General features: G+C 45.9%; 1 protein-coding gene across 3 annotated transcripts in view; it reads left to right on the top strand.

The window, feature by feature from the left end:
- The window catches only part of BFAR (bifunctional apoptosis regulator), a 38,064-nt gene extending 16,089 nt beyond the window's left edge, over positions 1 to 21,975 (top strand). Inside the window, exons 3-9 of one of the 3 annotated variants that reach the window (XR_008514405.2) lie at positions 830 to 1,034; positions 2,247 to 2,416; positions 7,471 to 7,615; positions 14,318 to 14,491; positions 17,313 to 17,515; positions 20,077 to 20,334; positions 21,776 to 21,975. Coding sequence is in view for 2 of the 3 variants with exons in the window: in XM_002826144.6 (XP_002826190.1) it covers positions 830 to 1,034; positions 2,247 to 2,416; positions 7,471 to 7,615; positions 14,318 to 14,491; positions 17,313 to 17,515; positions 20,077 to 20,269 (1,090 nt within the window). In the remaining variant the exon portion in view is untranslated. Of the gene's footprint in view, positions 1 to 829; positions 1,035 to 2,246; positions 2,417 to 7,470; positions 7,616 to 14,317; positions 14,492 to 17,312; positions 17,516 to 20,076 lie in introns of all 3 variants that reach the window. The other 2 variants (XM_002826144.6, XM_063717190.1) reach the window with 2 other exon arrangements.
- The last annotated feature ends 2,811 nt before the right edge of the window (positions 21,976 to 24,786 follow it).

Below are 24,786 nucleotides of genomic sequence, written 5' to 3'. Positions count from 1 at the left end.
AATGGCGCATGCCCGTAATCCCAGCTACTCAGGAGGCTGAGACATGAGAATCACTTGAAGGACGCGGAGGTTGCGGTAAGCTGAGATCATGACACTACACTCCAGCCTGGGTGACAGAGCAAGACTCTGTCTCAAAAAAAAAAAAAAAGTGCCAATAGAAAATGCAAGTATTTTCTCACATCATTGATGTGCTCTCTGCATGTTTACTATTTTAAATCAACTATATACATTTTAAATTTCTCCACCTTGACACATTTAGTGATACAGCAAATGCATTTAAAATTGTGATACTTCATTGTATGAATATACCATATTTCATTTAGCCTTTTACCTAGTAGTAAATGTATATTATCAGGTTGGTGCACAAGTAATTGTGGTTTTTACCATTGAAAGTAATGGTAGGCTGGGTGCAGTGGCTCATGCCTCTAATCTTAGCACTTTGGGAGGCCGAGGTGGGCAGATTGCCTGAGCTCAGGAGTTCAGTACCAGCCTGGGCAACATAGTGAAACCCTATCTCCACTAAAAATGCAAAAAAAAAATTATCCAGGTATGGTGGTGTGCACCGGTGAGTCAAGATCGCGCCATTGCACTCTAGCCTGGGCGACAGAGTAAGACTCCGTCTCAAAAAAACAAAAGGAGAAAGTAATGGTAAACAACCTAACAGATTATTTCAAATTTTTTGCTTTTACCACAGGACTATAATACATTTCTTGTCAGTTCTCCTAGGGTAGCTATATATTATTAGATGTTGACTGTCAGGGCTTTTTTGGCCTCTAAGCATAATATTTAGTCAAACAACTGTCTTAATTTTTTTTTATATTCTCCATAGGGATGCCATTGAAAAGTTATTTCCTGATGCCATTAGAATGAGATTTGAAGACATTCAGCAGAATAATGACATAGTCCAAAGCCTTGCAGCCTTTCAGAAATATGGGAATGATCAGATTCCTTTAGCTCCTAACAGAGGCCCAGCGAATCAGCAGAGAGGAGGGGGATTCTTTTCCGGTGTGCTCACAGCTTTAACTGGAGTGGCAGTAAGTCGATCACTGTGTTCCTCTGTGCCCCCAACACGTCACCCCCCGACCCCCGATTTCAATTGAAGTCAGTTCTGTTGAAATCACTTAAATAATTGATGATGTGACTCCATGTAATTTACTACGTACATTGAAATCTGCTGGGTTCTATGATTTCTTGAGGAATGTTGCTTACTCAGGTAGATCAGATCATAGTACCTAGTAAATGGAGAAAGGTGGTAGAACTGGAATTCAAAACCATGTCTGCCTTGGTAATACAATCTTTTTTTGTTTTGTTTCGTTTCGTTTTGTTTTTGAGACGGACTCTTGATCTGTCACCCAGGCTGGAGTGCAGTGGTGCGATTTAGGTAAAAACTTTCTTTTAGGGTGATGAAAATGAACTAAAACCAGCTGTGGTGGTGATGATTACACATATTTGTGAACACATTAAAAACCATGGATTGTGCACTTCAAATGTGTGAATTTTATGATGTGGATTACATCTCTCGCTCTTTTTTTTTTTTTTTTTTTTTTATTGAGATGAAGTCTTGCCCTGTTGCCTAGGCTAGAGTGCAGTGGCATGATCTCGGCTCACTGCAACCTCCACCTCCCGGGTTCGAGTGATTCTCCTGCCTCAGCTTCCCAGGTAGCTGGGACTACAGGCATGCGCCACCGCAACAGGCTAATTTTTGTGTGATTAGTAGAGATGGGGTTTTACCATGTTGGCCAGGATGGTCTGGAACTCCTGACCTCAAGTGATCCGCCCGCCTCAGACTCCCCAAGTGCTGGGATTATAGGCGTGAGCCACCACGTCTGGACTTCCTTGGTAATACAGTCTTAAGAACCTACCAGTTTACTAACTTCCAATATGGAGACTATTTTCTTTTAAAGTTCTGTGCATAAAAAATCTAAATGTTTTTCCAGTAGAAAAGGCACAAGTCAGTTATGTTGAGCAAGTTGATGGAGTCAAGGCACCACCTGCTCCCAGGTGCCTGAGATAAGTCCTGTTCTCGCCTCTGTGCCCTCACTGCCACGCAATCAGCAGAGAGAGGCACCTGAGGAGAACTGTGGTCCCCAGTTCTCTGTGGCAGTGGCGTTGCCCTGCTTCTGTGTACGGACTCCGCATCATTCCCTGTGAGCTCAGCCTCTTCCTTTCCCCACCTCCCACCCACATGTTTAGAAACTGGCATCTCTGCCTCTCCATGGTTTAAAGTCCCTGTCACTTTTCCCCAGGTGGTCCTGCTTGTCTATCACTGGAGCAGCAGGGAATCTGAACACGACCTCCTGGTCCACAAGGCTGTGGCCAAATGGACGGCGGAAGAAGTTGTCCTCTGGCTGGAGCAGCTGGGCCCTTGGGCCTCTCTTTACAGGGAAAGGTTTTTATCTGAACGAGTAAATGGAAGGTGAGGAGCAAAGTCTTCTGACACACCATGGACATTTTAGAAAACAGCTTTATTGAGATATAATCCAGGCCAGGCGCGGTGGCTCACACCTGTATCCCAGCACTTTGGGAGGCCGAGGCGGATGGATCATTTGAGGTCGGGAGTTCGAGACCAGCCTGACCAATACGATGAAACCCCATCTCTACTAAAAATACAAAAAAAAAATTGACCGGGCGTGGTAGTGCACACCTTGTAATCCCATCTATTTGGGAGGCTGAGACAGGAGAATCACTTGAACCCAAGAGATGGAGGTTGCAGTGAGCCAAGATCATGCCACTGCACTCCAGCCTAGGTTAGGCAACAGGGCAAGAATCCATCTCAAAAAAAGAGAGAGAGAGATGTAATCCACATAAAATTCACACGTTTGAAGTGCACAATCCATGGTTTTTAATGTGTTCACAAATAGTGTGATTATCACCACAGCTGGTTTTAGAACATTTTCATCACCCTAAAAGAAAGCTTTTACCCTTTAGTCAATCCTCATTTCTCTCCAACCCCAAGCCCCTGGCAAACACCATTCTACTTTCTGTCTCTATGGATTTGTCTATTCTGGACATTTGATATAAATGGATTCATACAATGCGTGGTATTTTGTGTCTGGCTTTTTCACTTAGCATAATCTTTTTCAAGGTTTACCCGTGATATAGCATGTATCAGTACTTCATTCCGTTTTATGGCTGAATAATAATTCTGTAAGAGTATACCATATTTTATTTATCCATTCATTGGTTGATGGACATTTGGGCTGATTCCATTTTTTGGCTATTATGAATAATGATGCTATGATCGTTAATGTGCAGATTCTTGCATGAACATGTATTTTCAATACGTCTTCGAGTGGAATGACTGAGTCATATGGTAACTCTATTTGGACTCTATGTTTAACTGTCAAACTATTTTCCACAGCAGCTACACCGTTTAATGTCCATGACATTTAAATTTCTTTGTTGCTTCCAGATTATCAAATTGTGTAAGGAAAAATTCTCTCTAATCACAAGAATCAACACAGAAGACTTTTGTGACCAAATGTGTGGGGTTCTTCCGCACACATCCAGCAGCAGACACCAGCTGGATGTCCTCTAATTCAGTTCCTACACTGTCTACCCAGAGATAGTGTGATATCCCACAGGGTGAGGGCTCTGTCCCCAAGACTGCCCCTGACTAATTCTAGTCACAAATCCAGGCTTCCAGAATTTCTGACCCACCAGCTTCAAGTTGGAGTTCCCATGATTCCCTCTTTGGGTTCAATTAATTTGCTGGAGCAGCTCACAGAACTCAGGGAAACACGTACTTTCACTGGTTTATTATAAAGGATATTGCAAAAGATACAGATAAAGAGACACTTACGGCAAGGTATGGGGGAAGGGGCACAGAGCTTCCATGCTCTCCATGGGTGCGCTCCCGTCCAGGAACCTCACATGCTCAGCTATCCAGAAGCTCACTGAATCCTGTCCCCTTGAGTATTTTGTTTTTGTTTTTGTTTTTTCAGACAGAGTCTCACTCTGTAGCCCAGGCTGGAGTGCAGTGGCACAACCTCAACTCACTGCAACCTCTGCCTCTAGGGCTCAAGGAGTCCTCCTACCTCAGCCTCCCAAGTAGCTGGGACTGCAGGCACATGCCACCATGCCCAGCTAATTTTTGTATTTTTAATAGAGACAGGGTTTTGCCATGTCACCCAGGCTGACCTTGAACTCCTGGACTCAAACAATCCACCCGCCTGAGCTTCCCAAAATGTTGTGATTATAGGCATGAGCCCCTGCACCCTCCTCATGGAAGATTCTTAAGACCCACAATCAGAAAGGTAGGAAAAGATTAGAGTGAAAGGAGAGCAGGAGGTCAGATGCTTGCACTGAGGCCTGACATGCCCAACTTTTTTTTTTTTTTTAGATGGAGTCTCGCTCTGTCCTTCAGGTTGGAGTATAGTGGTGTGATCCTGGCTCACTGCAACCTCCGCCTCCTGGGTTCAAGCGATTCTCCTGCCTCAGCCTCCCGAGTAGCTGGCGCTGCAAGTGCCCGCCACCACGCCTGGCTAATTTTTGTATTTTTAGTAGAGATGGGGTTTTACCACGTTGACCAGGCTGGTGTTGAACTACTGACCTCAGGTGATCCACCCGCCTTGGCCTCCCAAAGTGCTGGAATTATAGGCGTGAACCACTGTGCTCGGCCTCCAGCATTTTAACACAGATTGGAATAAGGGATACAGCAGCTATGAGCCGGGAACTATGGACGAAAGCCGATATATAACACCACATTAATACATATTTATTTTTATTTTATTTTTTTGAGATGGAGTCTTACTCTCTCTCCCAGGCTGGAGTGCAGTGACAGCGATCTCGGCTCCCTGCAACCTCCGCCTCCCAGTTTTGGGTGATCCTCCTGCCTCAGCCTCCCGAGTAGCTGGGATTATAGGCATCTGCCATCATGCTTGGCTACTTTTGTGTTTTTAGTAGAGATGGGGTTTCGCCATGTTGACCAGGCTGGTCTGAAACTCCTGACCTCTGGTGATCCACCCACCTCGGCCTCCCAAAGTGCTAGGATTACACGTGTGAGCCACCACACCTGGCATATGTATATTTTTATTTTTAAAAAAATAATAACTATGTGATATTGGAAGTGACATACTCTTGTAATCCTACTCTTCAGAAAACAATTTATCTTGCTAGACACCTTTCCAGATGTTTCAGTACTTACACAGATATAAATATATAAATGTGTTTTTTAATTTAAACTGAAAATATGGTTGTACTAAACAGACCTGTGTTTGTATGTATACATGTATATATATATTTACATCTATATCCACCCCCTAAGGGTGTTACATATAACATCACACAGTGATAAGAGCATCCTCTCTCCCTGATTCATTTGTTTCAGACACCCACTTCACCCACTGCCTGGCTGCCTGACTGCCACCCCTCCTACTCCATTGACTTTTTCCCTCCTCACCACGCAGTTTTCAACAGTTGACTGACTCTGTTTTGAGGAAATGGCATGCTCCTACTTTAATTAGCTTGATATAGAAATTCACCTCCCGCAAAATTATGGTATAAAAATTTTTCTACCTAGTTAATACAATGTATTTTCACATAGTTTTCTAGAGGACAAATTCCTGGAACTGGAATTGCTGGGCCAAAGATAGTAAATCTGTACAAATTTAATAAGCATCACCAAATTACCCATAAAAGAACCATCAATTTACACTACTCAACTAGTAGTTGCATATGCCTGTTAATAGCTCTCTGGCCAGCTTACAGTGATGTTTTTAATGACGAATCACTGTGGAGGGGAATTTGTGTTTTCTTGTGTGTTTTTTTTTTATTTTATTTTAATTTTTTTGAGACAGTTTCACTCTTGTTGCCCAGGCTGGAGTGCAGTGGCGCGATCTTGGCTCACTGCAACCTTCACCTCCTGGGTTCAAGCGATTCTCCTGCTTCAGCCTCCCGAGTAGCTGGGATTACAGGCGCACACCACCACGCCCGCCTAATTTGTATTTTTAGTAGAGACGAGGTTTCACCACGTTGGCCAGGCTGGTCTCAAACTCCTGATCTCAGATGATCTACCTGCCTCAGCCTCCCAAAGTGCTGGATTACAGGCATGAGCCACTGCCCCCAACCAGAATTTGTGTTTTCTGATGAGGAAAGCAGATACGGGATCTCCAATTATTTTTATTAAATTAAATCCCTACCTTAAAACAACTACTCTTTTTTCTTCAAGAGACAGAGTCTCTTTCTGTCACCAAGGCTAGAGTGCAGTAGCAGTATCATAGCTCACTACAGCCTCAAAGTCCTGGGCTCAAGCAATCCTGTTGTCTCAGCCTCCCAAGTAATTAAAACGACAGGTGCATGCCACCATGCCTGGCTACTTTTTTTGGAGAGACAGGGTCTCACTGTGTTGCCCAGGCTGGTCTCAAACTCCTGGGCTCAAGTGATCCTTCTGCCTCAGCCTACCAAAGCACTGGGATTATAGGTATAAGCCACTGTGCCCATCTAAGAACTATTTTTTTTTTTTTTTGAGGCGGAGTCTCGCTCTGTCACCCAGGCTGGAGTGCAACGGTGCCATCTCGGCTCACTGCAAGCTCCGCCTCCCGGGTTCACGCCATTCTTCTGCCTCAGCCTCCCGAGTAGCTGGGACTATAGGCGCCCGCCACGACACCTGGCTAATTTTTTTGTATTTTTAATAAAGACGGGGTTTCACCGTGTTAGCCAGGATGGTCTCGATCTCCTGACCTCGTGATCCGCCCGCCTCGGCCTCCCAAAGCGCGAACTATTCTTAATGTTGTAATGTTTTATTGGATTTCCTTCTAATTTTTCCTATACATACACACAGTTTTAAAAATAGAGTAATATGTGAGAGGTCAGAGCGTATAACTGAAAGATCAAAGGCTTAAGAACAAAACAGACCTAGCAATGCCTTGGGAAAGTCACCTTATTTCTCTAAGTGAGTTTCCCTTTTTTTTTTTTTTTTTTTTTTTGAGATGGATTCTCACTCTGTTACCTGGGCTGGAGGCTGGAGGGCAGTGAGGAGATCTTAGCTCACTGCAACCTCCACTTCCCAGGTTCAAGCAATTCTCATGCCTCAGCCTCCCAAGTAGCTGGGATTACAGGTGCACACTAATTTTTGTACTTTTAGTAGAGACGTGGTTTCACCATGTTGGCTGGGCTGGTGTTAAACAGCTGATTTCAAGTGATCTGCCTGCCTCAGCTTCCCAAAGAGCTGGGATTATAGGCATGAGCCACTGCACCCAGCCAAAGCGAGTTTTCTGATCTACAAAAGCAGCATAACGCCACCTACCCTGAATAATTGTTATACAGATCAGTGATGACTTATGAAAGTATTTATAGATTGTCACTGGTAAATAGTAAGCATTCAATTATTTGCTGCTATTGATGTTGTTAAATGTGAAATGTCTCACCATACCTCAAGCCTACAATATTTATATTAGTAAGATGGAACTCAGTATAGAGTTTGCTTCCAGTATATAATCACAAAATAAATCTCCTCCTGCCCCTCTGCAGGTTGCTTTTAACTTTGACAGAGGAAGAATTTTCCAAGACACCATATACCATAGAAAACAGCAGCCACAGGAGGGCCATCCTCGTGGAGCTAGAACGTGTCAAAGCATTAGGCGTGAAGCCCCCACAGAATCTCTGGGAATATAAGGTGAACACCTTAATTTTTTTTTTGAGTTATTTTTTATTATTTTTTTACTTTTAATTTTTATTTTTTGTTAATTTTTTTTAATTGCAGGGTTTTCTTTTTTATTTTTGACTGTTTGTTTACTTATTTATTTATTTATTTTATTTTGAGACAGAGTCCTGTTCTGTCGCCCAGGCTGGAGTGCAATGGCGCAATCTCAGCTCAGTGCAACCTCTGCCTCCCAGGTTCAAGTGATTCTCCTACCTCAGCCTCCAGAGTAGCTGGGATTACCCTACCCAGCTAATTTTTTCTTTCTTTCTTTCTTTTTTCTGGCTCACTGCAACCTCCACCTCCCAGGTTCAAGCGATTCTCCTGCCCCAGCCTCACCAGCAGCTGGGATTACAGGCACCCGCCACCATGCCAGGCTAATGTTTATGTTTCTAGTAGAGATGGTTTCATGATGTTGGCCAGGCTGATCTCAAACTCCTGACCTCAGGTGATCCGCCTGCCTCCTGATCTCAGCCTTCCAAAGTGCTGGGATTACAGGCGTGAGCCACCGCGCCCGGCCTGTTTTACAAACAAATAATGAAAGAGACACTTACGTGTTTTGGGGACCTTGAATTGTTGGAATATCACTGGAGGACAATTTGTCAATAACATTTCAGTTTAAACCGCGTCTGCTCTTTAAGCCAGCATTTCACTCCTTTGCACTTGGAATGGAGGCAGCACAGCACGGTGATCAAGAGTGAGGCTCTGGGCTGGGCACGGTGGCTCACAACTGTAATCCCAGCACTTTGGGAGGCCAAGGTGGGGGGATGACCTGAGGTCAGCAGTTTGAGACCAGCCTGGCCAACATGGTGAAACCCCGTCTCTACTTAAATCACAAAAATTAGCTGGGTGTGGTGGCGCACGCCTGTAGGTCCATTTCCTTGGAGGCAGGAGAAATGCTTGAACCTGGGAGGTTGAGGCTGCAGTAGCCGAGATCACACTGCTGCACAGCAGCCTAGGGGACAGAGCAAGACTCCGTCTCAAAAAAAAAAAACAAAGAACAGAAACAAAAAGAGTAACGCTGTGGGCGGGCATGGTGGTTCACAGCTACAATGCTAGTACTTTGGAAGGCTGAGGTGGGAGGATTGCTTGAGCTCAGGAGTTCAAGACTAGCCTGGGTAACATGGCAAGACCCCATCTCTACAAAAAGTACAGACACAAAAAAAATTAGTTGGGTGTGGTGATGCCAGCCATTTGCGAGGCTGAGGCTGCACTAAACTATGATTGAAGCACTGCACTCCAGCCTGGGCGAGAGAGTTGAGACCCTGTTTCAGAAAAAAAAAAAAAGTAAGGCCCTGGCACTAGCCTGCCTGGGCCAGCTCCTCCAAGACACACCACCTGTTGGAACACCAGCAAGTACCTGCGCCTCTCCTTGCCTGTGTCCTCCTGGGTAAATAACCTTAGAGGGTCATTGTGAGACTCCAATGTTTGATTAATGGAAAGTCGTTAAACAAGTTATTCACTGCAGCATTGTTGGTAATTGCGGGGAGTAGAAAACAACCTAAGTGCCCCTCATTAGGAACAAGTTGAATAAATAAGGCACACCCATGTAGACAGCCACTGGAAAAGGGGACAAAGACTTTGTGTTAATAAGGAATGTTGTGCTAGGCGTGGGCTCAAGCCTGTAATCCCAGCACTTTGGGAGCCCAAGGCAGGCTGATCACTTGATGCCAGGAGTTCCAGACCAGCCTGACCAACATGGTGAAACCCCATCTCTACTAAAAACACAAAAATTAGCCAGGTGTGGTGGTGCATGCCTATAATCCCAGCTACTCAGGAGGCTACGGCAGGAGAATTGCTTGAACTAAGGAGGCGGAGGTTGCAGTGAGCTGAGATGGTGCCACTGCACTCCAGCCTGGGTGACAGAGTGAGACACTGTCTCAAATGAAAAAAGAGAAGAAAAAAATGCTTCTTTAGTATGTGCATGTATTACTTTAATAACTAGTTTCAAATATTGTAAAGAGTGTGCGTGGAGCTCCTGAAATAGAATGTTTGTTATTTTTTGTGTTATTTGGTTTTTGTTTTTGTTTTGTTTTGTTTTTTGAGAGGGTGTCTCGCTCTGTCGCCCAGGCTGTAGTGCAGTGGCACGATCTCAGCTCACTGCAAGCTCTGCCTACTGGGTTCACGCCATTCTCCTGCCTCAGCCTCCCAAGTAGCTGGGACTACAGGCGCCCACCACCATGCCCGGCTAATCTTTTGTATTTTTTGGTAGAGACGAGGTTTCACTGTGTTAACCAGGATAGTCTGGATCTCCTGACCTTGTGATCTGCCTGCCTCAGCCTCCCAAAGTGCTGGGATTACAGGTGTGAGCCACTGCGCCTGACCTGTTTTTTTTTTGAGACAGAGTCTCACTGTTTCCCAGACTGGAGTGCAGTGGTGCAACCTTAGCTCACTACAACCTCTGCCCTCCAGGTTCAAGCGATTCTCATATCTCAGCCTCCAGAGTAGCTAGGAATACATGCAAGTGCCACCATGCCCAGCTAATTTTGTATTTTTAGTAGAGACGGAGTTTTGCTATGTTGGCCAGGCTAGTCTTGAACTCCTGACCTCAGGTGATCTGCCCTCCTCAGCCTCCCAAAGTGCTGGGATTACAGGCGTGAGCCACTGCGCCCAGCCAAGCTGCCATATTTTTCATAGGTAAATATTTCAGCATTAATCTCTAAAAAAAAAAAAAATTTTTTTTTTTGAAACGGAGTCTCACTGTGTTGCCCAGGCTGGTCTCAAATTCCTGGTCAAGTAATCCTCCCATCTCAACCTCCCAAGTTGAGAGCCTGGGGCTACAGGCACAGGCTACTGAAGCAGCTACATTGCCTGGGGTGAAGAACTGGAGTTTGTCATCTTGCACCAGGAAAATTTAGGACACAGACACACAAGAGGAGTTGAGCAGAGGTTTAATAGGCAAAAGTAAGAGAAAGGAAAACAGCTTTGTCTCTAGCAAGAGAGAGGGGACTTCCAAGAGGAAAAGACTGGCAGGCAGCAGATGCGCTGGATTTTTTAGTCAGTTTTGGGGAGGCGGTGTCTGATTTACATAGGGCTCACAGATTAGTTCGATGAGGTATGATGTTTCCATAGTGCACAGGAAGGGTGGTCACCCCACCCTAATCTTATTATGCAAAGGAACTTTCTGTCCCCTTGGCTGGTGCTATCTTGTCTGCTCCTTACTGTACTGTACATGTGTCTGACAAAGAGAAGGAAAGATGGAGCCTCTATCTTGAACATGATTGACATAACTGCCGGCATCTGTGTCCGCAGTTCCATTTTACAGGCTGCTGTTTGTTAGAAAGGAAAATGATTTGGGGCTGCTTTTCATTAAAAGGAAAACCTCCATCCTGGCTAACATGGTGAAACCCCATCTCTACTAAAATACAAAAAAAAATTAGCCGGGCGTGGTGGTGGGCGCCTGTAGTCCCAGCTACTGGGGAGGCTGAGGCAGGAAAATAGCGTGAACCTGGGAGACGGAGCTTGCAGTGAGCCGAGATCGTGCCACTGCACTCCAGCCTGGGTGGCAGACCAAGACTCCATCTCAAAAAAAAAAAAAAAAAAAAAAATGGAAAACCTTAATGAGGACTCCCTTACCCTCACTATCTGCCTAAGTAATTTCTTCTTAACTCCTGTATCACTCCCATGTCCTGCTTGTAAAGTAAGGACTTTTTAAAAGACAAAATTACAGTATCACCATTGTACATCCCTCCACCAATTAATAGTAATTATGATTTTTTTTTTTTTTTTTTTGAGATGGAGTTTTGCTCTTGTCACCCAGGCTGGAGTGCAATGGCGTAATCTCAGCTCACTGCAAACTCCGCCTCCCGGGTTCAAGCGATTCCCCTGCCTCAGCCTCCTGAGTAGCTGGGACTACAGGTGTGCGCCTCCATGCCCAGCTAATTTTTTGTATTTTTAGTAGGGACGGGGTTTCACCATGTTGGCCAGGCTGATCTCAAACTGCTGATCTCAGGTGATCCACCTGCCTCAGCCTCCCAAAGTGCTGGGATTATAGGCGTGAGCCACCATGCCCAGCCTGTAGTATGCAATTTTTTTTTTTTTTTTTTTTTTGAGACAGAGTCTCGCTCTGTCTCCAGGATGGAGTGCAGTGGCACGATCTTGGCTCACTGCAACCTCCACCTCCCAGGTTCAAGTGATTCTCCTGCCTCAGCCTCCCAAGTAGCTGGGACTACAGGTGCCCACCACCACACTGGCTAATTTTTTTTGTATTTTTAGTCGAGACAGGGTTTCATCATGTTGGTCAGGCTGGTCTTGAACTCCTGACCTCAGGCGATCTGCCTGTGTCAGCCTCCCAAAGTGCTGGGATTATGGGCATGAGCCACCGTGTACGGCCTCTATAGTATACTTTTTTTTTTTTTTTTTGAGATGGAGTCTCACTGTCGCCCAGGCTGGAGTGCAGTGGCGCGATCTCCACTCACTGCAAGCTCCACCTCCTGGGTTCACACCATTCTCCTGCCTCAGCCTCCCGAGTAGCTGGGACTGCAGGCACCCACCACCATGCCTGGCTAATTTTTTGTATTTTTAGTAGAGACGGGATTTCACCATTTTAGCCAGGCTGGTCTCGAACTCCTGACCTCAGGTGATCTGCCTGCCTCAGCCTCCCAAAGTGCTGGGATTACAGGCGTGAGCCACCACGCCTGGCCTCTATAGTATACGTTTCTAAAGAGAGAGAATCTTTTTAAAAATGCAATCATCATCACACTTTTTAAAAATCTAACAGTAAGTTATTCATAGCATCAGGTAAGTTGAATGTTTTAACAGTTTTTATTGAGGTAAAATTGATATACACCTACTTAAAGTGTATGATGTGATAAGTTTTGACACATGCACACCCATGAAACCATCACACGATGAAGATGGGGAACATCTCCATCACTCCCAGAAGTTTCCTCCTGCCCCTGTTAAGCCCTCCCTCCCAGCCCTCCCAATTCCAAGGATGCAGTGATCTCCACTGGACACTGGGGATTTGATTTGCATTTCTCATTTAATTTGCATTCACATGCTTATTTGCCATCCTTATATCTTCTGTGGTAAACTGTTTATTTTATTTTGATGCTACTAAGAATCAAATAAATTCAATCTTTTTTTTTTTTGACATGGAGTTTTGCCCTTGTTGCCCAGGCTGGGTTTCAATGGCAAGATCTCGGCTCACTGCAACCTCTGCCTCCTGGGTTCAAGCGATTGTCCTGTCTCAGCCTCTCGAGTAGGTGGGATTACAGGCGCATGCCACCAAGCCTAGCTAATTTTTGTATTTTTAGTAGAGACAGGGTTTCATCATATTGGTCAGGCTGGTCTCGAACTCCTGACCTCAGGTGATCCACCCGCCTTGGCCTTCCAAAGTGCTGGGATTACAGGTGTGAGCCACCGCACCCAGCGTTTTTTTTTTTTTTTTTTTTTTTTTTTAAAGAAACGAGGTCTTGGGCCAGGCGTGGTGGCTCACACCTGTAATCCCAGCACTTTGGGAGACCGAGGCAGGTGGATCACCTGAGTTCAGGAGTTCGAGACCAGCCTGGCCAACATAGTGAAACCCAGTGTCTACTGAAAATACAAAAATTAGCCAGGCGTGGCATTACTCACTTGTAATCCCAGCTACTTGGGAGGCTGAGGCAGGAGAATTGCTTCAACCTGGGAGGTAGATGTTGCAGTGAGCCAAAAATGCACCACTGCACTCCAGCCTGGGCGACAGAGCAAGACTGTCTCAAAAAAATAAAAAAATTAAGAGACTGGGTCTTGCTTTGTTGCTCAGGCTGGTCTTGAACTCCTGGCCTCAAGCAACCCTCTTGCCTCCCAAAGTGTTAGGATTACAGGCATGAGCCACCGCGCTTACCCTGAATCATCTATTCAGTTACTTTTATAATAAGGAAGTAAACATTCACTGTAGTAAAATTTGATTTAAAAAACTGAAGAAAATGAAAATGGCTATGTGAATTCCATGTTAAGTATCTGCTGTAACCATAGATTTCACTGGTTTCACTATTATACTCAGTGCAGTACTAAACATCTTCTATATAAAGTCTGTATTTCAGATTATTTGCATTAAGTGGTGCCCACTTACAGACTGATTGAATTAAACAATTTTAAGACTATTTGATACCTTTTTCAAAATAGCTTTTTAAAAAGGCTATATTCTGCAAGCAGGGTGCAAGAGTATGCTTTTCACCCCTCCCCACAGCTATAGCTAGAGATTGGATCTTTTTTTTTTTTTTTGAGCTGGAATCTCACTCTATTGCATAGGCTGGAGTGCAGTGGTATGATCTCGGCGCACTGCAACCTCCACCTCCCAGGTTCAAGTGATTCTGCAGCCTCAGCCTCCTGAGTAGCTGGGACTACAGGGCATGCGCCACCACGCCCAGCTAATTTTTGTATTTGTAGTACAGACAGCGTTTCACCATGTTGGCCAGGCTGGTCTCAAACCCCTAACCTCAAGTGATCCGTCCACCTCAGCCTCCCCAAGTGTTGGGATTTACAGGCGTGAGCCACCATGCTCCACCAAGATCGGATCTTTATACAATGTAACCCAAAATGTGGATCACTTGGCCTCTTCTGCCATTCATTTATTCATGCATTGTGTGTACCATGCAAAAAGGCTGATGGCAACAAGCGAGAGATGGGAAGGAGCGTGGGTGGGTAGCTGGCCACCATGGTTGTAATGTGGCCCTGTACTCTTCTCCTCTGCAGGCTGTGAACCCAGGCAGGTCCTTGTTCCTGCTATACGCCCTCAAGAGCTCCCCCAGGCTGAGTCTGCTCTACCTGTACCTGTTTGACTACACCGACACCTTCCTACCTTTCATCCACACCATCTGCCCTCTGCAAGAAGACAGCTCTGGGGAGGACATTGTCACCAAGCTTCTGGTAGGTCTGCACAGTGCCTGGAATAAAGTTATTCCACAGTCAAGTTATTTGCAGAGATTGCTACCCACCATGGGTGCCATGTGTCTTCAGTTTGACCCATGAACTCCTTCAGAATGTCTGGTAGGTCATTTGAGAGTAATATCCTTTGCTTTGCTTCTCTTGGGGCCAGTCCTTCTGACCTGTTCATATCAAGTCACATGCATAGAGGAATCATCAAGTATAATCCACACCCATAAATAATAAAAACAGAATTTTGAAATCTCCAGAGATCCTTTTTTTCCCCCAAAGACCCTTGTAAATACTACAATCAAGTGCTGGCTAACTGGTTTCAGCCTTTAATATAGTCTGAAGCCTGTTAATCAGCTCCCTTGCACATTCCTCCCCTAATTACCCAGTCTCCACTTGCTGTTTACCTCACCAGACTGGCTGTGCAGAGGCCCTGACCTTTAATTTTATTTATTGATTTAATGTTTGAGATGGGGTCTCACCCTTTCTCCCAGGCTGGAGTGCAGTGGCACAATCACAGCTCACTGCAGCCTCGACCTCCTGGGCTCAAGTGATCCTCACACCTCAGCCTCCCAAGTAGCTGGGACTACAGGCGAGCACCACCACCCAGCTAATTGTTGCATTTTTTGCAGAGACAGGGTTTCACCATGTTGCCCAGCCTGGTCTTGAACTCCTGAATTCAAACCATCCTCCTGTAGCAGGAAGAGCTGCAGACAAAACCCCTCAGACACCGAGTTAAAGAAGGAAGGGGTTTATTTGGCCGGGAGCATCGGCAAGACTCCTGTCTCAAGAGCCGAGCTCCCCGAGTGAGCAATTCCTGTCCCTTTTAAGGGCTTACAGCTCTAAGGGAGTCCACGTGAGAGGGTCGTGATCGATTAAGCAAGCAGTGGGATACGTCACTGGGGGCTGCATGCGCCGGTAATCAGAACGGAAGAGAATACAACAGGGATTTTTACAGTGCTTTTCCATACAATGTCTGGAATCTATAGATAACATAACCGGTTAGGTCAGGGATCGATCTTTAACTACCAGGCCCAGGGCGCAGCGCCGGGCTGTCTGCCTGTGGATTTCATTCCTGCCTTTTAGTTTTTACTTCTTCTTTCTTTGGAGGCAGAAATTGGGCATAAGACAACATGAGGGGTGGTCTCCTCCCTTACTCCCACCTCGCCCTCCCAAAGTGTTGAGATTATAGGCGTGAGCCACTACACCTGGCACCCAACCCTTCAATTTTAACGAACTCCAACAGCCTCTGCCTGTTCATCAGGCTAATTTTTTTTTTTTTTTTTTTTTGAGACAGAGTCTTGCTCTGTCACCCAGGCTGGAGTGCAGTGGCGCAATCTTGACTCACTGCAACCTCCACCTCCCAGGTTCATGCCATTCTCCTGCCTCAGCCTCCTGAGTAGCTGAGACTACAGGTACCTGCCACCACACCCGGCTAATTTTTTGTGTTTTTAGTAGAGATGGGGTTTCACTGTGTTAGCCAGGATGGTCTTGATCTCCTGACCTCGTAATCCGCCCGCCTCGGCCTTCCAAAGTGCTGGGATTACAGGCGTGAGCCACTGCTCCCGGCCATCATCAGGCTAATTTTTTATCTACTAATGTGTGTAATTAAAAAGCTTCTCCTTCTGCCACCACAAAAAAAATTACCTTTTTTTGGAGGGAGGAGGGAGTGTTTGTAATTTTCCCAGAAACTACCATTATTCTACCATAGCCAATGTTGAATTTAGGAAATGGTTCAAGCTACCTGTGCAGTGATGGGAGAATAAAACACTGGTTAATTTAAATTTATTTCAATGTATTCATAATTCATGCTTATTTTTTTTCTTTTTGCTGAACTTCCACAATTATATGACAAGCATTTCATTTCAACTTTTTTGCTAACATTTACTTAATTTGAGATTAATTATGGCCAGGTGCGGTGGTTCACGCCTGTAATCCAAGCACTTTGGGAGGCAGAGGCGGGCAAATCACCTGAGGTCAGGAGTTTCAAGACCAGCCTGGCCAACATGGCAAAACCTCGTCTCTACTAAAAATACAAAAATTAGCCGGGCGTGGTGGTGTACACCTTTAATCCCAGAAGCCCTGTCTGTGTCTTGGATGGTAGCAAGACAAGATGGTGGATCCCCAGACTCAGGGCTTGTATACATAGGGAAGGGGCATACATGCTTCAGAAGGGATGTGCAGAACAATTGCTTAGGGTCAGGATTTATGGTAAGTACGAGAACATACTCAGGAGGCTGAGACAGGAGAATCACTTGAACCCAGGAGGTGGAGGCTGCAGTGAGCCGAGATAGCACCACTGCATTCCAGCCTGGGTAACAGATCAAGACTCCGTCTCAAAAAAAAAAAAAAAAAACTATTACAAGATGAGTTGATGGATGAAAATTTCATTTTAGATTGTTGGATGTGTGTGTGTGTGGTAATCAATGTAGAACTCACTGTGATCATCACAATTTTTTTTGAGACAGAGTCTCCCCCTGTCACTCAGGGTGGAGTGCAGTGGTGCAATCTCAACTCACTGCAACCTCCACGTCCCGGGTTCAAGTGATTATCTTGCCTCAGCCTCTAGAGTAGTTGGGATTACAGGCACACACCACCACGTCTGGCCAATTTTTGAATTTTTTTAGTAGAGGTGGGGTTTTCACCATGTTAGCCAGCCTGGTCTTGAACTCCTGACCTCAGGTGATCCGCCCACTTAGGCCTCCCAAAGTGGTGGGATTACAGGTGTGAGCCACCGTGCCTAGCCTGATCATCACAATATTTTGTGTAAAAGTCAGTCCTCATGACTTTTTGTGTCTGTGTGTTATTTTTTAAGGATCTTAAGGAGCCTACGTGGAAGCAGTGGAGAGAGTTCCTGGTCAAATACTCCTTCCTTCCATACCAGCTGATTGCCGAGTTTGCTTGGGACTGGTTGGAGGTCCATTACTGGACATCACGGTTTCTCATCATCAATGCTATGTTACTCTCAGTTCTGGAATTATTCTCCTTTTGGAGAATCTGGTCGAGAAGTGAACTGAAGTAAGTATATTTTAATGGTTGTCACAACAGGGGATGGGAAAGAAATACCAAGTGAGAGAAAGATCCTCTTTTATTTCTCACACTTGAAATAAATCCTCCGTCCACCCAGACCCTTCAGACTCTGCTTTGAGAAACCTAGCTTAAGCAGTGAATAGGACAATTACCTGTGTTTTGGGGGTGGGGGTTGTGGTGCTCATTGTTAAAAGTATTTTCCTCTATGTCTTATCTCTATGCAATAATATACCATTTAATTTCAGGGGGAGGGGGTCAAAGGATTGTAATAATCAAGGAATAAGCAACTGAATAGAAAAGGGTCTGTTTTAAGGTAGGCAGGCCTGTGCAAACCTATCCCCTAAATCAGAGGAAGCTGAGGGGCTGAAGGAAGAAGCTGGCAAATTCAGTTTCTCAGAAAGAAACATTTAATAAGGCCTTGCAAACAGAAGCCCTATCTGTGTCTTGGATGGTAGCAAGACAAGATGGTGGATCCCCAGAGTCAGGGCTTGTATACATAGGGAACGGGCATACATGCTTCAGAAAGGATGTGCAGAACAATTGCTTAGGGTCAGGATTTATGGTAAGTAAGAGAACATCAAGGCTGTTTCACCAAAGGGCAGGATTTACATGATGTACGTGCTCTTACACAAGAAACATTAGATAAACCAGAGATCTTAGAGGCTTCCCCCAAACCAGAGTTAGTGAGAAGTCAACATGGCGGATTAGCATCCAATATAGAGTGGCTTTGGCCTCCACAGGGTGCTTTATAGAAAATGCAGTAAGGTAGAGCATAAAGAGATCTCATGGGAAATTCTGTAGGCATGAGTTCTAATCCTGATCTGTAACCAACTAGGATAATAATAACTTAGGCTTCAAGCATAACTGAACCCTGAGACCCAAACGCTGTCACCAGGACTGACTCTTTCTCTGTCCCTCACAGCACTGTTCTTTCTTGTGTTTTCTGCCTCAGGCAGCTCTCTTCATGTGGGGGCTCTTGGCTTCTCCACTCCAGACTTTGATCTGTGCAGCTTAACAAACCTCCAGAAAGAAAGCACTTCCTTCCCTGTGGCACTGGAAAAGGTCTCAGGGCTCACATGCCTTTGTTCTGATGGACCCAGGCTTGGGGCATGAGCTCACCCCACAACCAGAGGCTGGTTTCAGCCCTACCCAGACCACATGGAAAAGAACAAAGGAGAGAGAATCCCCAAAACTTAGAGGCTGTTGTCGGGTGCAGTGGCTCATGCCTGTAATCCTAGCACTTTGGGAGGCCAAGGCAGGTGGATCACCTGAGGTCAGGAGTTCGAGACCAGCCTGGCCAACATAGTGAAACCTCATCTCTACCAAAAATACAAAAATTAGCCAGGCATGGTGGTGGGTGCCTGTAATCCCAGCTACTCTGGAGGCTGAGGCAGGAGGATCGCTTGAACCCAGGGAATTGGAGGTTGCAGTGAGCCAAGATTGCGCCATTGCACTCCACCCTGGGCGACAAAGCGAGACTCCATCTCAAAAAACCCCCAAAAACTTAGAAGCTATTTCCAGAAGAAAGGGACAGGCAGAAGTAACACTGCCACCCTTGCAGCCTTTTACCTTGACATTCTGACTCGCAGCCTTATGAATGGTTCTGAGAACCCAACAATCTCCCTCACCTTTCCAATGGTGACTCACTAGGTAAAGATAAAAAAGAATCTCCCTCATTTCTTTCCATTTAACAAACTCACTTATTTATATACAATATGCATATTTATGCCCCTACTGTACTCCTGGTTCTCTGTTGGGCATGGCAGATCTTTTGGTAAAGAAGACAGTCTATACTGTGAGGCCCTACAGCCTAGCAAAGAAAATATGTACGTTAAAAAATAGATGGCCAGGCACCTTGGCTCATGCCGGTAATCCCAGCACTTTGGGAGGCGAGAGGATTGCTTGAGGCCAGGAGTTCAAGTGCAGCCTGGGCAATGTGGCAAAACCTGTCTCTAAAAATAGAAAAAATTAACTGGGCCTGGTGGTGCACACCTGTAGTCCCAGCTACTTGGGAGGTTGAGGTGGAGGATCACCTGAGTCCAGGAGTTTGAGACCAGCCTGGGTAACATAGCGAGACCTTGTCCCTACTAAAAAAAAAAAAAAAAAAAAAAAAAAAAATTAGCCAGATTTGGTGATGTGTGCCTGTGGTCCCAGCTACTCAGGAGGATCACTTGAGACCTGGAGGTCAAGGCTGCAGTTGAGCCACATTTGCACCACTGCACTCCCAGGCTGGACAAAGGAATGAGACCCTGTCTCAAAAGAAAAAAAAATTATGTAAATGTAACAAAGTGATGAAGCAGGTGAAGTTGAGGCTGTCACAGGGAGGCCTTGCCCGGTGTAGGGGCAAACAAGCTCCCTCTAGGTCATGTCCTTGAGAGTTAAAAGATGGGTTGAGTAGGCAGAGGTCTCAGGCACCGGGGGCAGAAGACAAGGACATTCAGCACGGGCAGCCATGCTCTTCCCGGCACCCAGAAAAGGCCCAGGGTGCGGACTCCTGGGCGTGGTCATGAGAAGCGCTTCCGATTCAGCCTCTTCTCTTCTTGTTTCAGGACCGTGCCTCAGAGGATGTGGAGCCATTTCTGGAAAGTATCAACGCAGGGACTTTTTGTGGCCATGTTCTGGCCCCTCATCCCTCAGTTTGTTTGCAACTGTTTGTTTTACTGGGCCCTGTACTTTAACCCAATTATTAACATTGATCTTGTGGTCAAGGAACTCCGGCGGCTGGAAACCCAGGTGTTGTGACTGGCACTGCCCAGGCTGAGACTCTTCAAGTCCCGCTGACGTCTGAGCTTTGATGCTTAAGAGGGGTGAGGCAGGGAGCGGATTTCCTGTTTTCTACCCCCAGTAAAACAAGGTGCTGCTTTGTATGTCAAATGCTCCAACCATATCCTCTCCCCCTCGGCCTGTGGGTGGCACAAGCAAGGACTGACATCCGCGCAGGGAGGATTGTCTGTTTGGCTGACACAGCAGCAGCCCTTCCCACCCAGCCACCTTCCTCACAGGGACTAGGAGGCTCAGTCCCCAATGGCTGGCAAGACTCAGGGTCCTCAGTGGACATGGTGTGGGTGACATCAGAAGGGCAACACATCAGTCCCCTCCCCAACCTCAGTGACTGACAGAGGATCCCGGATCTCAGAGCCTGAGACCAGGCTTACTGGGGCCTGGCCTGTCCTCTAAGTCAAGTTTAGGGAAACAAGGATAAGATTCTGTCATAGGCATAGGGAGTTGCACATACAAAATACCGAAGAAAACCCAAAATTCAATCAACAATTCTGTCTTATTGAAGAGTTGCTAGGATTCAGAGTAAAACTCAAAGGATTCAGTTTGAGCCTAGAATGATGGTTAGACTTGTAGTCACTGGGCTTTTGTTTTGCTTTATGGAAATCATTGAAGGTCTGGATCCTTTTCTCTGAATGGAGAGATTGAGAGGGATGTCAGGCAGTTCCCATTAGATTGAGTGGCCTCCATGTTATTTAAAATTGTTTTGGTGATGCCTCACCCCTGTAATCCCAGCACTTTGGGAGGGTGAGGCAGGCAGATCACTTGAGGCCAGGACTTCGAGACCAGCTTGGCCAACATGGTGAAACCTTGTCTCTACTAAAAATACAAAAATTAGCCAAGTGTGGTGGCACACACCTGTAATCCCAGCTACTTGGAATTGGAAATCGCCTGAACCCGGGAGGCGGAGGTTGCAGGGAGGGAGACTGCACCACTGCACTTCAACCTGGGTGACAGAGGAAAACTCTTTTTTTTTTTTTTTTTTTGGAGTCTCGCTGTGTCCCCCAGGTTGGAGTGCAGTGGCGTGATCTCAGCTCACTGCAAGCTCCTCCTCCTGGGTTCATGCCATTCTCCTGCCTCAGCCTCCCAAGTAGCTGGGACTATAGGCGCCTGCCAACACGCCCGGCTAATTTTTTGTATTTTTAGTAGAAATGGGGTTTCACCGTGTTAGCCAAGATGGTCTCGATCTCCTGACCTCGTGATCCACCCGTCTCGGCCTCCCAAAGTGCTGGGATTACAGGCGTGAGCCACCGCGCCCGGCCGAGACTCTCTCTTAAAAAAAAAAAAAAAATCATCTGTAAAATAAATTCCAGGATAGTCGTTTTGTTCAAGGAAATATTTTGTAAATTGACCTCACAGATATAATCTTTATTGTCCTATCCTGATGTATAATACAGCAGGTATAATTACACCAAGTGCTATAGTTATAAATGTGGAATGAAGTGAACTATGGCCTTTATTTCCTTCCAGTGTGAACACAGCAGATGTGAAATGTCATCTCGGAAGACTGGCCTTGCAGAAATAGGCCTACATCCAAAATATTCTCTTGTGACTCCATGAACCATTCATTAACCCTTTGTATCTTTGAGTGAAGATTTTACTCAAAAGTTGCATCTGGAAGTTTGAATAAATTACTTGAAATAAAAATAAAGATTTTTATACAGATAAAACCTATATGTAGAGAAAAAGCAATTGTCTAGAAAACACAAAACTTCTGCATTGCCGGATAGAATCTTCTAGCCATGGGCCGAGCTTGGTGGTTCGCGCCTATAAGCCCGGCACTTTGGGAGGCCAAGGCAGATGGATCACTTGAGGTCAGGAGTTCGAGACCAGCCTGACGAACATGGTGAAACCCTGTCTCCACTGAAAATACAAAAATTAGCCAGGCCCGGTGGTGCGCACCTGTAGTCCCAGCTACTTGGGAGGCTGAGGCAAGAGAATCACTTGAACCCGGGAGGCAGAAATTGCATTGAGCCAAGATCATGCCACTGAACTCCATCTGGGTGACTGAGCAAGATTCCATCTCAAAAAAAAAAAAAAAAAAAATCATCTAGTCAATCTAGTCATGCTTAAATCCCCCAGCCTGACGCAGATACTGAGCCAAGGAGCCACCCTAAGGGAAAATGGGTTTTTTCCTGCTTGTGTTTGCACATCAAGCCCCAGGGTTGCTTGACTTTACCTATTTAATGCTTGTGACCTCCCATGGACACTCACATGGCAGTGTTTGCATATCCCTGGTCTCATACCACCCAGGGGTTGCCAGTATCCTTTACAGGTGAATATGGAGGCTGGCTGGCAAAAGTCACCAAGTTGGTGCTGGCTGGCTTTGGCAGAGCTGGGCCTGGGCCACTCACCTCCACCCCATGGCCTCTCACATTGTCCCCACCTGCTCCCACACCCTGCTTCAAAGATGAGTAATACCCAGATTTGCTCAAGGACTGGGGCAAAGCCATGGCCTAGAGCAAACAGGCTGGGCAGGACCTTACTCCTTATCGCCAGCAGGAGGGACGGGCACACTCAGATCAGGGGCCACAGGCTGCCTCTACCGCTTCTTACCAATCATAGCAGGATGGGTACATCTAAAGGGGGTGTCTAAAATAGTCCAGGCTGGAAGCAGTGGCTCATGCCTATAATCCTAGCACTTTGGGAGGCTGAGGTGGGCAGATTATCTGAGGTCAGGAGTTCAAGACCACCCTGACCAACATGGTGAAACCCTATCTCTACTAAAAGTACAAAAAATTGGCAAGGCACAGTGGCTCACACCTGTAATCCCAGCACTTTGGGAGGCCAAGGCGGGGGTGGATCACAAGGTCAGGAGTTCGAGACCAGCCTGGCCAACACGGTGAAACCCCATCTCTACTAAAAATACAAAAATTAGCCAGGTGTGGTGGCGTGTGCCTGTAATCCCAGCTACTTGGGAGGCTGAGGAAGGAGAATTGCTTGAACCCAGGAGGTGGGGGTTGCAGTGAGCCGGTATCACACCATTGCACTCCAGCTCTGGGCGACAGGGCAGGACTCCATCTCAGGGGGAAAAAATACAAAAAATTAGCTGGGTGTGGTGGCAGTACCTGTAATCCCAACTACTCGGAAGGCTGAGGCAGGAGAATCGCTTGAACGCAGGAGGCAAAGGTTGCAGTGAGCCGAGATTGCCCCACTGCACTCCAGCCTGGGTGACACAGTGAGACTCTGTCTCTGAAAAATGCAAAATAAAAATAAAACACTCAGACCCGGCTGGGTGTGGTGGCTCGCACCTGTAATCCTAACACTTTGGGAGGCTGAAGTGGGCAGATCACTTGAGCCTAGGAGTTCGAGACCAACCTAGACAACATGTCAAAACCTCATCTCTACTAAAAATAAACTAGCCAGATGTGAGTGCATGCACCTGTAGTCCTAGCTACCTGGGAGGCTGAAGTGAGATTTGCCTGAGCCCAGGAGGTCGAGGCTGCAATGAGCTGAGATTGCACCACTGCACTCCAGCCTAGTTGATAGAGTGAGACCCTGTCTCAAAAAATATTCAGATCCTTTGATCCAAAAATGCCATTTCTGCAAATCTGGGCTAAGGAATAGGTTATGGGGATGGGAGTGGTGAAGATTTGTTTACAAGCATCCTCATCAAGCAACTAATGGAAACAGAAAATAGCTCCAATATACAAAAACTGTCAATCTATAAAATGGTATCTAATACACTTATTTATTTATTTATTTATTTATTTATTATTTATTTATTTCAGTCAAGGTCCTGTTCTGTTGCCCAGACTGGAGTACAGTGATGTAATCATAGCTCACTGCAACCTTGAACTCCTAGGCACAAGTTATCTTCCCTCTTCGGCCTCCCGAGTAGGTGGGACTACAGGTGCATGCCACCACACCTTACTAATTTTTTTTGTTTTATACAGATAGAGTCTTGCTATGTTGCCCAGGCTGGTCTTGAACTCATGGCCTCATGTAGTCCTCCCTCCTTAGCCTCCCAAAGTATTGAGCTTATAGGCATAAGCCACCTCATCCAACCCTAACACAGACATTTTAAATGAAGTTTCCAAAGATTTTTTATGACATGGAGAAAAGTTTATAAACATCATACAGTATAATCTGAACTACCCTTTTTTTTTTTTTTTTTTTTGAGATGGAGTCTCGTTCTGTCACCCAGGCTGGAGTGCAATGGCACGATCTCTTCTCACTGCAACCTCCACCTCCTGGGTCCAAGTGATTCTCCTGCCTCAGCCTCCTGAGTAGCTGGGATTACAGGTGCGTGCCACCATGCCTGGCTAATTTTTGTATTTTTAGTAGAGACGGGGTTTCACCATGTTGGTCAGGCTGGTCTCAAACTCCTGACCTTGTGATTCACCCGCCTCGGCCTCCCAAAGTGCTAGGATTACAGGCATGAGCCACAGCACCCGGCCTTGAACTACATTTTTAAAACTATAGATCCTAACAGATTATTCTGAATTGTGGGAATTAGAGTGATTTTTCTTTCTGCTCTA

This window comes from Pongo abelii, chromosome 18 (assembly GCF_028885655.2).
Source record: "Pongo abelii isolate AG06213 chromosome 18, NHGRI_mPonAbe1-v2.0_pri, whole genome shotgun sequence".
Classification (NCBI taxonomy): Eukaryota; Metazoa; Chordata; class Mammalia; order Primates; family Hominidae; genus Pongo; species Pongo abelii.
Note: the sequence above shows the minus strand (reverse complement) of the source record. Positions and strands in the feature narration are given on the sequence as shown.